The sequence below is a fragment of the Papaver somniferum genome, chromosome 7, assembly GCF_003573695.1.
Source record: "Papaver somniferum cultivar HN1 chromosome 7, ASM357369v1, whole genome shotgun sequence".
NCBI classification, from domain to species: Eukaryota; Viridiplantae; Streptophyta; class Magnoliopsida; order Ranunculales; family Papaveraceae; genus Papaver; species Papaver somniferum.
The window spans coordinates 160,788,087-160,798,711 of record NC_039364.1 but is presented as its reverse complement, the minus strand read 5'-3'; the positions used below and the strand labels follow the sequence as shown (position 1 = coordinate 160,798,711).

Genomic DNA, 10,625 nt, shown 5'->3' with positions numbered 1-10,625 from the left:
AGAAATCAGATTTGTTAAGTGCTCTAAAGAAACATCAGTATACAGAAGAGAAGAAAAGGGAACGCTTCTTGTGATTGCAGTCTATGTAGATGATCTATTTTTGACTGGAAACTCCCTTAAGGTGATCAATGAGTTCAAGAGATAAATGTCATCAAAGTTTGAGATGTCAGACCTCGGAAAACTCACTTATTACCTTGGCATAGAAGTCCATCAAGGAGTAGATGGGATTAAGATTAAACAAGAAGCTTATGCAAGGAGAATTCTGAAAGAAGCAGGACTTGAAACTTGTAATCCAACTAAGATACCAATGGAGTTTGGACTTAAAGTTTCAAAGGCACAAGAAGAAGCTGAGATTGATCCAACGAGTTATAGAAGAAATGTTGCATGCCTTAGATACTTGTTACACACAAGACCAGACTTGGCTTTCTCTGTGGGAGTAGCAAGCCGTTATATGCAGAGTCCACGCAAGTCTCATGGTGATGTAATAAAGCAGATATTGAGATATCTAAGAGGAACAATCAGCTGTGGATTGAAGTATGGTCGAGGAGGATCAAAAGGAATTGTTGGGTATAGTGACAACAGTCATAATATTGACCAAGATGATGGAAAAAGTACAACTGGTCATATATTTTATCTAGGAGAAGCACCTATTACATGGTGTTCACAGAAGCAAGACACCGTAGCCCTCTCATCCTGTGAAGCTGAGTTTATGGCTGCAACAGAAGAAGCTAAACAATCAATATGGCTTCAAGAACTGTTGGGTGAAATCAAAGGAAGAGAACCTGAAAAAGTTCTCATCAAGATTGATAATAAGTCTGCAATTGCACTCACTAAAAATCCAGTGTTTCATGGGAAGACGAAACACATTCATAGAAGGTATCATTTCATACGAGAATGCATCGAGAAGGAGGTCATTAACGTAGAACACATACCAGGAACTGAGCAGAAAGCAGACATATTGACAAAGGCATTAGCTCGGATCAAGTTTGAAGAAATGAGACAACTGATTGGAGTACAAAATATGTCACGGGTAAGGTTGAAGCTTAACGGGGAGAATGTTGGTTAAACTTCAACATAGAAGTCACTAACAAGCTGGTTAGGACAAGATTAGGAAATTGATGTAATCCTAAGGGAATTAGAAGTCATCTAGTTCTAAGAAAAGGAAAGACATGTAATAAGGTAATAGGACTAGGAAAAGGAATTCATAGTTCTATATATATATGATCACCAAAGTTGTGGTTGATCATATGAGCAAGATTAGAGCTTGTGTTTAGTTTTGAGAGATTTTCTAAACATCAATAAAGAGAGTTGTCTTTATATAAGTTAAGTTTCATCTTGCAGTTGCCAGGAATTGCATCCACAAAGGTAAAAACTTCCAATAGAAAGAGAAGCCAGGATTTGAATTTAACAAATGAGAATGAAAAATCTGTTTGGATTAAGGAGAAGAAAAAAGAATGTAAGGTAAGAAAGGCTGTATACCATCCATGTTTTGTTTATGTTTATCAACTATTTTTCTTGAATAAATTTCTAACTTGTTTCTGGTCATAGGGTTTAGATAAGAAACTTAAGTGCGCATCAGATGAGGTATAAAAGTTATGTGATCCTGGCATATTGATTGTATGCAAAAAGCCGGATATGTCTTTGCCTACTTGGCCCGGAAGAACCCAGCAAATCGATTTTTTTTTATCTGGCTAGGCAGCTGAAAAGGTTGAATTACTGATTAAAGGTGACAGTCCTTTTTCTTACAGTGTCTAACATGATTTCTCAGTATTGTCCAACTGGAAACGGTATAGATTATCAACAATTTGTCAAAAATACAAAAAGTGCAGGTTGGCGGTTATAAATTTGATAGACCTGTGAGTGCTAAAGGCCTCTCACTTAGAACCTGTGTGTGCACATGGATTAGAGATGAAATTTATTAACCAACAAACGAAATAAACTTTGTCAAACGCATTATTGACAAAAGAATTATGAATAAATACATTAAGTTACCAATGTTTAAGCAATGGATTTTAGCATCTGTTTCAGATGTCAGTATAGGGAAGGGTAAAGTAAAGTAACTACATTTGCTATTTTGAGCATACAATAAGAGCCCCTTTAGTTAAAACTTTACAACAACAACAACAAAAAAAAAATGAACAACAAATTTTCCACCTATTCTTTTCACCTCTTAAAACTTCCTCGACGAATAAAAGAATCAATGTAATGCGATTAAAAAAAAAAACCAAAAAAACTAGCCATTATTAGATCAAACCCTGGTGCCCTTGTGGCGGCGCGGGTTGTTGAGGGAATGTAAATGGATCACCGAATGGGTTAGACGATCCCATTTGTTGTTGCGGATACTGTGGTAAGTACTGTTGTTGTGGTGGCATTAACATCAGAGGTTGCTGTGGTTGATGGTGTTGCATTTGTTGTTGGTGAAACATCATTTGCTGTTGCTGTTGTTGTTGAGCCATTAAAGCCATCTGAACATTAGGTGGAGGGGCTACATTGTTTGACATTGAAAATGGATCATATGGGCTTTGCATACCACCTCCCATTCCATAACCATAACCTATGTTTTGTTGCTGTTGTTGTTGTAGTTGATGTTGCTGCTGTTGTCTCCTCGTTGCATCTTCATATAAGCTGTTAAGTAATAGTTGATCGAACCCGCCGCCCTAAAAATGAAAAAAATGAGAGAAAGATGAGATCCTGAACATGATTTACACTTGTTTATAACACCTGCAATAAATTTCTGAACTTCAAAAATGACAAAAGTGACATACCAATTTGCTCTCAGCAACATGGGCGGTGTTGCTGCTAGGATGGGTAACAAGTGCTAGCTCCCATCCTGACCCATTTGTGCCTCCGAAGTCTAACATTCCTGGATTTGTCTGAGGACCACCTCCTGGAAAGTTGTCAATAAAATGAAGAATCAATGACATAATCCTGAAATAACTATAGCACATAAATCTCGAACCATAGAGATAGCTTAAAGAAATGCGATGACACGCCTCAAAGACGAGAAAGAGAGAGGAGTTAAAACCTGGTGGAACAATGGCAAGGGCAAGTGCATTGCTTTCTTCAAGTTCCGCAGCTTTGGGATTTATCTCACTTAGACCCTATATAAACCAGAATTAGCATGAAAAAGGTTTCCCCAAGATTTTTTCGAACTGAATGAAATGGGAGGAGGATAGGGAGAAATATGAGGGAAATGTAAGCCTACCAGAAAATCTCCTGTATCTATAAGAGGAGCAGGTTCAGGTTCAGGCTTGGGTTCCGGTTGAGGTGGTTCTTCCTCTACAACTGGCTTTTGTTCTTCTGGTTCTGGAGGTTTTTCCTCCTCTGATGGTGAAGGTTCTTCTTGTTTCTCCTCTACTTGTTCTTTCTCATGATATTCCTAATTTAAAAAATTGATATATCAGAATCGAACATGCTATAAAAACAAAACACATGATATAGTGGAGAAAATACTAACCAGTCTTTTATTTGAAACAGACCCGGTACGAGGTGCTTCTCTTATGTAATCTTCCATTGCTGCAAGACATGATGGGGGTGGCTGCATTGAAACAAGACAACTAGCTCAACAAATGCAAAATCTAAACAGGAACTGTTGACTAATTAGCAGAACTTGCGAGTTATATAATACCAAATGAAGAAAAACCTGTCTCAAAGTTGGAAACTGGAAGTTCCTAGCCAAATCCAACCCCTTGCAGAACTCGTAAAAATCAGCAAGGTGTTCAGCCTGCGCAAACAAAAACAATTTAGGATCATGTATAACTTTGAGAAGTCGACGATCCTCTTTTGTTATGAATGTTAAAATGGTGACACAAACCTGTTGACCAGCTCTTTTGTAGATATTGAGAGCTTTAACTGCATCGTGTCTTGTCATGTCAAAGTACTGCAGCAAGATACAGTGAAATGGTTATGCACGAAAAAATAAGTTGACAAGGAAGGACACTAATGAGATACTGAAGTTTGTAAGCTTACCAAATCCATGAGATTGATAATGCCATCATTGACAGCACAATACAATTTGAAGCTCTCTTTTAGTACCTAAACATGAAAAACAATTTTGTAAGGTATTTTTCTATTTGTACCTACAATCTAACTGCGTACAACACTGATATTAAAGAGAAACGTAGACAGGTTGAGAAGCATACGAACCAGAGCCAATGCATACTGAATAAGATAGTTATGATATGCTCCTCCTTCAGGCTGCAAAAGCGAAAGAACAAGTGAGCTGTTGGTAATTGCAAAGTCAGAAACTGTGAATAGGAGTTTTGTATCAGTAATTACCTGGCAACCAATAAGCCGGTATAGCAGTTGCTGCAGTGCAGGGAGGTGTTCCAATAGATCCTCTCTACTTAGAAGCCTTGTTCTGCTATGACCCTATTGACATATTTCGGTTTCGAACATAAAAATTGAAATTACTTAGGAAGCAAGTCCATGCTTATTTTGAATCTTTAGTTATTGTGAACAGGGAGCACAAACCTTGGCCATTTTCTGTGATTTAGTCCAACGTTCTGCTTCTATGTCATATTTTAGAATTCGGAAGCACTCCAGTCGTTCTTCTAGAAAGAGTGCATACGTTCGAACCCATGCAGAGCAATCCCAAGCTGCACCACGGAAAGTGTAGTCCATATAAGACGAGCAACATGGATACACATTAAGCTTTTTGGTATACCTAAGGGGTTGATTGTGTGAAGATAGTGCCAATGTCAAGGGATCCTATTCTCTTTACCAAAAAATTCAGCACAAATTAGAGAATTAATTACCAAGAGGACTCGAATCATCCTTGAAATTGGATATTTGAAGAACATGTCCTCTATGTGAGTAGTTCAACAACTCTTCTCTAAACGTTGGATCGCCCTCTCTCAATGTCCTATGAATAACTATCAATGTCTTCAATGCAACCTGTGAAAAACAACATCAAATATTGGTTTAGAATGCAGATTAGCGACGTCATAAGTTATATTACAAAACACCAACCAAATAAGGTAAATGAAAGTAATAACAACGAAATTGATTCCAAAGACACAAGTATAGAAAAAGAGAAGAAAATTACGATCCAATTGCGGGTCTTATTCAATCTTCTTGACAATGCATGAATACAATAAGCTACATCTGCCCGTGGACGAACAACAGAAGTCGCGGAAAAGATTTCTGCAACAACAGAGAAAAAAAGATTAACAAATGTAGCTTCAACCAATAACTCGGAAGAAATGAAGTGCACCCAAAAATGAGCCAAATGACAAGACCAATAACGCAAAAAACAGTCATTTTGTTTCATGAATCGATACATGCAAATACAATCAAATCATTACAAATCCACCTCCTTGTTAATGGAAAATCAAAATTCGAAAAAAGTTAAAAGAAAAAAAAAAGAGAAGGAACTCACTTCTAACATGTCTTTCCTTAGGAGGACTCTCCACATGATTTGTTGCTTTAACAATGGCAATATCCAAATCCTTGAATGATCAGCCAAACCATATAACCAAATTAAATCCAAAAAAAATCAAATGAATGAAATGAATTCACCAAAAGGGTGATTTGATAATTAGTGAAAGTATATATCAAACCTTGAATACACTATTGACCTTAGCAAGGCCAACTTTGGTGGAATCTTTGAGCGCTCCATATGCTTTTCTCAAGCTCTGAAGCGTCCCCATTAACAAGTAAGACCCTCACAGAAGGATTTAAATCGACGAAACAACAAATCTATAATACAATTATGAATCCCAGAGAGAGAGAGAATGATTTCTGGTTTTTTTCTTTATTTTCTCTGGTTAATTTTGGATTTTGTGTGAAAAATCAAACAACAACCAACCACCTCTATTCTATTCTCTCATTTTGTTTTACCTCGTACACACTCTCTCTCCGTTATGTCTGTTTTGTTTGTGTTTCTGTTTTTCTCTCTAAATTCCTCCAAAATGTGCGCCAAGAACTAACGACATCACACAAGGGTGTTTTCGGCAACTTCCTCAAATCATTCCAGTTTCCAGGTTTGTTAATGTCGGAATATTCTGCTTGCCGGATACTCGTTACATAAATGCAAGTCCGGTTTTGTGCACACATATAATTAATTTTTTTACAGTGCAGACTTTCTATAAATCAAGCTAGTGAGCTGGGAAGTCTTGGGATCTTGAACACTTGGTTTTATCATGGTCATGCTCTCGATCTCAAGAACAAACTTGCTCATGGCCAGCCTTGGCAAACCAACCGGAACTAAAATACCTTCGTCTCCTTTGTTGTTCCTATAAGACATGTAAAAGCTTGACATCCAAAGAGTTGCGCATTGCTTATCTATGGCGCATCCGCCGTATAATTCCTTCCCCCATCCTAAATCAATCTTTTCATCAGGAGTTTTTCTCACATCTGAGACGAAATATGTCCCCTCTGTAGAAATGATAGGTCTCCCTTTCGTCGCCATAAGATCTGCTGTTGATCTAATGTACTCTCCATTCACTTCGTTCTTAGCCTTCTTCACTAAGTCCACAGCAAAACCTAATGGATTATGACTCAACTTCTCTGTGGTTGACACTGCTGCAGGATACACCATCGTATTCCCGTAATACCCTGCCGGCAGCGGTGGGTCAATTTTCCAACGTGTGTCAACAGCCATCACTACACGAACTCGAGCCTTAGGATCCGAACCGAGTGCAACTGTGCGGCATCTCCATAAACATGCTGTAAGCAATTCAAAGGCACTGCATGCCTGGAGATGAACTGGTAACTGCTCTCTTAGAGCTCCTTCTTCTTTGCGGGTAAAAAAGAAGTAATGGTAATCTATGTCCTGTGGAATTAAGAGAGGGAGCGAGTTGTTGTTATCTGACATAGTCGCATCGTACTCTCGATGAGCAAAGGTGACTTGTGGCGGGTCTCGAGCATTGAGTATGTGTCTTTTCCAAGCCGGAGGGATAGACGGAGATGCTTCACCTCGAATAATTTCACCCAGAGCTATCATGAACCGGCCTAGACCTGGACCGCCAAAAATGGTGTGGTTAAATTGAACACCGAAGATGAATCCTCCGCAGATTAGACGAGTCACCTGTGGCAGTTTACAGTTAGAAATTCAAAATGAATGTAGAAACAATCAAAAAATTTGGCCTTGTCCTAGAATTTATATAACCATCTCACCTGAATGAACAACAAAGGAGAGTTCAGGAAATCTTGATAACCAGGTGGGACATATAGGAGTTCTTCCAAACAAGGAAATGGTGGTTTTAAGGCATCACCACCACCCAATCGGTTTAGACAAACATCAGCATCGGCCTCGATGAACATTATACCTTCACCAGTGCATTCCACAATTAACTTATCCCCGGGGGCTTCCCTAAGCCTACCGGCAAGTGGGTAGTAGAAAACAAGTACTTTTGCTAATGCTTTCCTAATAACATCCACTGGGTCTCCTCTTTTACAAGTACTAGTCATATTAGAAGCATCATTCTTGTTTGGATAGAAGAAAATAGCAGGAAAGCGAAAACGATGACCTCTTCGATCATCGATGTCTGATAGGTACTTAAATTCATGAGGTGTGGGTTTAGATGGAGCTATGAATTCTGGTTCTCTTCTGTGTACCATGAACACAGGAGATGAAGTGGGCAAAACCTCCATGTTCTTCCTGCACTGTTTCTAGTAAACTGAGAGTTTGGAGAAGGAGGAGAAAACAGGTACAGAGATATACAGCTGCTTCACTGATCTGTTTATCTATATAGACCATTTTCTGTTTGGTTTCCCCTTTGGAGCCAGGGGGGAGCCATCATCCTTTTCTCAAGTTGTTACCCTTGGGCAGTAGGTGTAGCGGGAAGGAGCAGTAAATTTAAGGTAAACCACGAGGTTGTAAAGACTAAAGATCCCTCCAAAACCTGAAAATATTTAAATACAAAACTGATCTTTGTCGAGGTCAGCTGGTCAAGTAGCAAAGTAACTTTAATATCCAGGAGTATCTGTCTTATCACTTGACATTACTCGCGCTGTATCATTAATAAGAAAAATTCGGCATTCGGTGGCTATGTCGAGAAAGATAGGTTCAACCAATAAAAAGAAAACATAATTAATTAACAGTTTGCTTAAACTTTCTTTTTTCATGTACAGTAGTAGTAATTTGTTCAAACATGGTACAAGTTGTTGAAATGTTTTTTTCTCCTCTCTTTTTGGATGTCTTGAGCTTCAACATTAACTACAATGACCAAAAGATTACCTTTGGGTCGTATATTTTTCTTTGTCGATAAGAAAAACATTTTTTTAACCCACCTAGATTCAACTTGCCAAATGCCAACTATGAATTTCTGGAAATTTTCCCTTCCTATTATTTTACAGAAATAGAAAAAGAATACACATCCGATCAAAAATTTAACTTGTCATGTACAGATGTACTGACCCGAATTTTAACTGTTATATATATATGGTGTTCGAAATTTGAACCAATGGATGCATGATAAGGTTACTCTTACTCATAATGGGGTTTGAACATTCTACAAAATAATTAAATTCTATTCAATTTTCATTTTGAGAGCACAAAAATATAACACTAACAAATTTTTTTTATCAAGTAAAGCATGTCAAGGGACATGAAAAGAACTACGTACATACACAAATGATTTCCATAAACGTTATTACAGATTTGTCACACCTTTATTAAAGCAGATTTCCACATTTTTATTACGTCGAGGTTTTAAAAGTTTAAATGGACATGAAATGAACTACGTACACATGATTTCCCAATATGATTCAGACCATATGGTTCTTGAATGAGATAAATCATAGTCAAAAACAGAAATCATGGAGAACAATTATACTTGATGGGTACAAGTAAAAGAGGTATTTTCTTCCGTGCGTTAATACCCATTGATTCTTCCATATCTATGTCTTCCTTGTTCATTCCACTTGGCAATTCCCAGTCAAAACTGTATAGTAAATTTGCCAGCACGAGCTCTACCATTGCGATTCCTAAGTTAATCGCAGGACATACCCGTCGACCTGCTCCAAATGGTAAGAACTCGAAATCCGACCCTCTAAAATCAATAGAGTTATTAGTGAACCTCTCGGGGAGGAATTCATCTGGTTTCTCCCAGTACTCAGGATCTCTCCCCATCGCCCATGTGTTTATAAGGATCATCGTTTTAGATTTCAACTTGTACTTGTTAACCTTACCGTTCTCAGTACTTGGTTCCCGGATCAGTATCGGAGAAGATGGGTGAAGTCGTAGAGTCTCTTTCACTACCATTTTGAGGTAAATAAAATGTTCAAGATCAGCTTCGTCCACCTTTCCCTTCGTTCCTACGAAATTCCGGATTTCTTCTTGCACTTTTTTCATGGAGTCAGGGTTCTTAATCAGTTCTGTCATTGCCCATGTAATCGGAATAGAAGTATTCTCACTTCCACTCAAAAGATTCTGAAAATTCAAGAAAGCCAAAAATCAAGTTAAGAAATATATATATATATACCGAAGTTCATGTGACACAAAATATATATTGTACGTACTTACCGTAATAGTTCCCTTGATATGATCTTTGGTGAAACCAAATGATCCAAACTGCTCCTTTTCTAGTTTTAGTAAAGCATCTATAAGATCTTCCTCATGCTCCAATTTCGACTTCTCACAAAGCTTGAGATGATCGTTGATGACTTGTTCGTAAAAAGAATCCAAATCATGGAAGCTCTTCTCAAGTTTTGCATGCGATCCAGTGAGCCTGTCAATAATCCAACCTACCATCGGGAAAACGTCGGTCGCAGAAAGCCTACCAACCATTTCAATGGCTTCGAAAAGAGATTGAAATTTACCATTTTCTAGTTCTCTAATCTCATAGCCATTTCCGAAAACAATCCGAAAGACGATCTGAGCAGAAAGTGACCTTACTTTCTCTGATAGATTTATAAGAGTATTAGAATAAGATGACTTAGAGACGCAATCAACCATATGTGCAACTTCCTCTGCTCTCACGAACCCGAAATGTTTCACTTTCTTCACACTAAGAAATTCAAGAACACATTCTTTTCGTATCTCTCTCCAGTACTCTCCATAAGGTGCAAATATGACGTCTAGATAATTGTAGGAAAGACGTTTAATACTAACCAATAAAGAAGATTTGATTCGAAAATCAACATCATTGGTTTTCAAGACTTGTTTTGCAGATTCGACCGAAGAGATTACGAGTACAGGCACACGACCGTAATACAGAAGCGTGTTGTGACCATATTTCTGAGAGAGTTCCCATAAAGCACGGTGAAGTGGAGGCTTGCGGATTTGGTATAAGTGACCTAAAATGGGATGCTTTGGAGGGGTAGGAAGAAACTTGTTGCTGTTCAAATCCTTTGGTTTACTCAGAAGTATCTGAAGAATCAGACTAGCAATGATGAGTAGAAGAAAGGGTATGATCAACGATGAGGTTATGAGAAGAATAAACTCCATTAGGAAAAGTTAATCTTGTTTCACTTTGGATTTTTTTCTTTCTTGTTTTGTGTGTTCATCGTTAATTTTGCATGTTATATAAACTTTACAATGGTATCAGCGGTAGAAGCCCTGCACTTTATCTTTTGTCGCCCTATGTCTAGGGTGTCCGTACATATTGGTTTCTTTTTATTTTCTTCGTTCATACTTTCTACCAATCACTTGATTTCCAGGCAAAATGAAAAATGGTGAT

At 37.9% G+C, this 10,625-nt stretch overlaps 3 protein-coding genes across 4 annotated transcripts; all 3 read right to left on the bottom strand.

The window, feature by feature from the left end:
- Positions 1 to 1,956: 1,956 nt before the first annotated feature.
- On the bottom strand, positions 1,957 to 5,858 carry LOC113298916 (putative clathrin assembly protein At5g57200). Of its 2 annotated transcripts, none has more exons than XM_026547788.1 (15): positions 5,562 to 5,858; positions 5,381 to 5,450; positions 5,048 to 5,145; positions 4,758 to 4,896; positions 4,474 to 4,598; positions 4,279 to 4,371; positions 4,147 to 4,197; positions 3,970 to 4,035; positions 3,815 to 3,880; positions 3,629 to 3,724; positions 3,458 to 3,538; positions 3,206 to 3,379; positions 3,026 to 3,101; positions 2,766 to 2,887; positions 1,957 to 2,657 (listed from the first exon to the last, which is right to left on the bottom strand). In XM_026547788.1, exons 1-15 carry the CDS (start codon positions 5,649 to 5,651, stop codon positions 2,244 to 2,246), a joined length of 1,761 nt encoding a protein of 586 aa, XP_026403573.1. In that variant the 5' UTR covers positions 5,652 to 5,858; the 3' UTR covers positions 1,957 to 2,243. The 2 variants fall into 2 exon arrangements, with proteins under 2 accessions (XP_026403573.1, XP_026403574.1); XM_026547789.1 differs by having other exon boundaries at positions 3,644 to 3,724; positions 5,562 to 5,857.
- Positions 5,859 to 6,070: 212 nt separating this feature from the next.
- Positions 6,071 to 7,596, bottom strand: LOC113295454 (benzyl alcohol O-benzoyltransferase-like). The gene is made up of 2 exons (XM_026543793.1): positions 7,120 to 7,596; positions 6,071 to 7,030 (listed from the first exon to the last, which is right to left on the bottom strand). The coding sequence occupies exons 1-2, from the start codon at positions 7,594 to 7,596 to the stop codon at positions 6,071 to 6,073; spliced, it is 1,437 nt and encodes a 478-aa protein (XP_026399578.1).
- Positions 7,597 to 8,761: 1,165 nt separating this feature from the next.
- LOC113295453 (cytochrome P450 71B36-like) lies at positions 8,762 to 10,393 on the bottom strand. Its single transcript, XM_026543792.1, has 2 exons — positions 9,470 to 10,393; positions 8,762 to 9,376 (listed from the first exon to the last, which is right to left on the bottom strand). The coding sequence occupies exons 1-2, from the start codon at positions 10,391 to 10,393 to the stop codon at positions 8,762 to 8,764; spliced, it is 1,539 nt and encodes a 512-aa protein (XP_026399577.1).
- Positions 10,394 to 10,625: the final 232 nt, after the last annotated feature.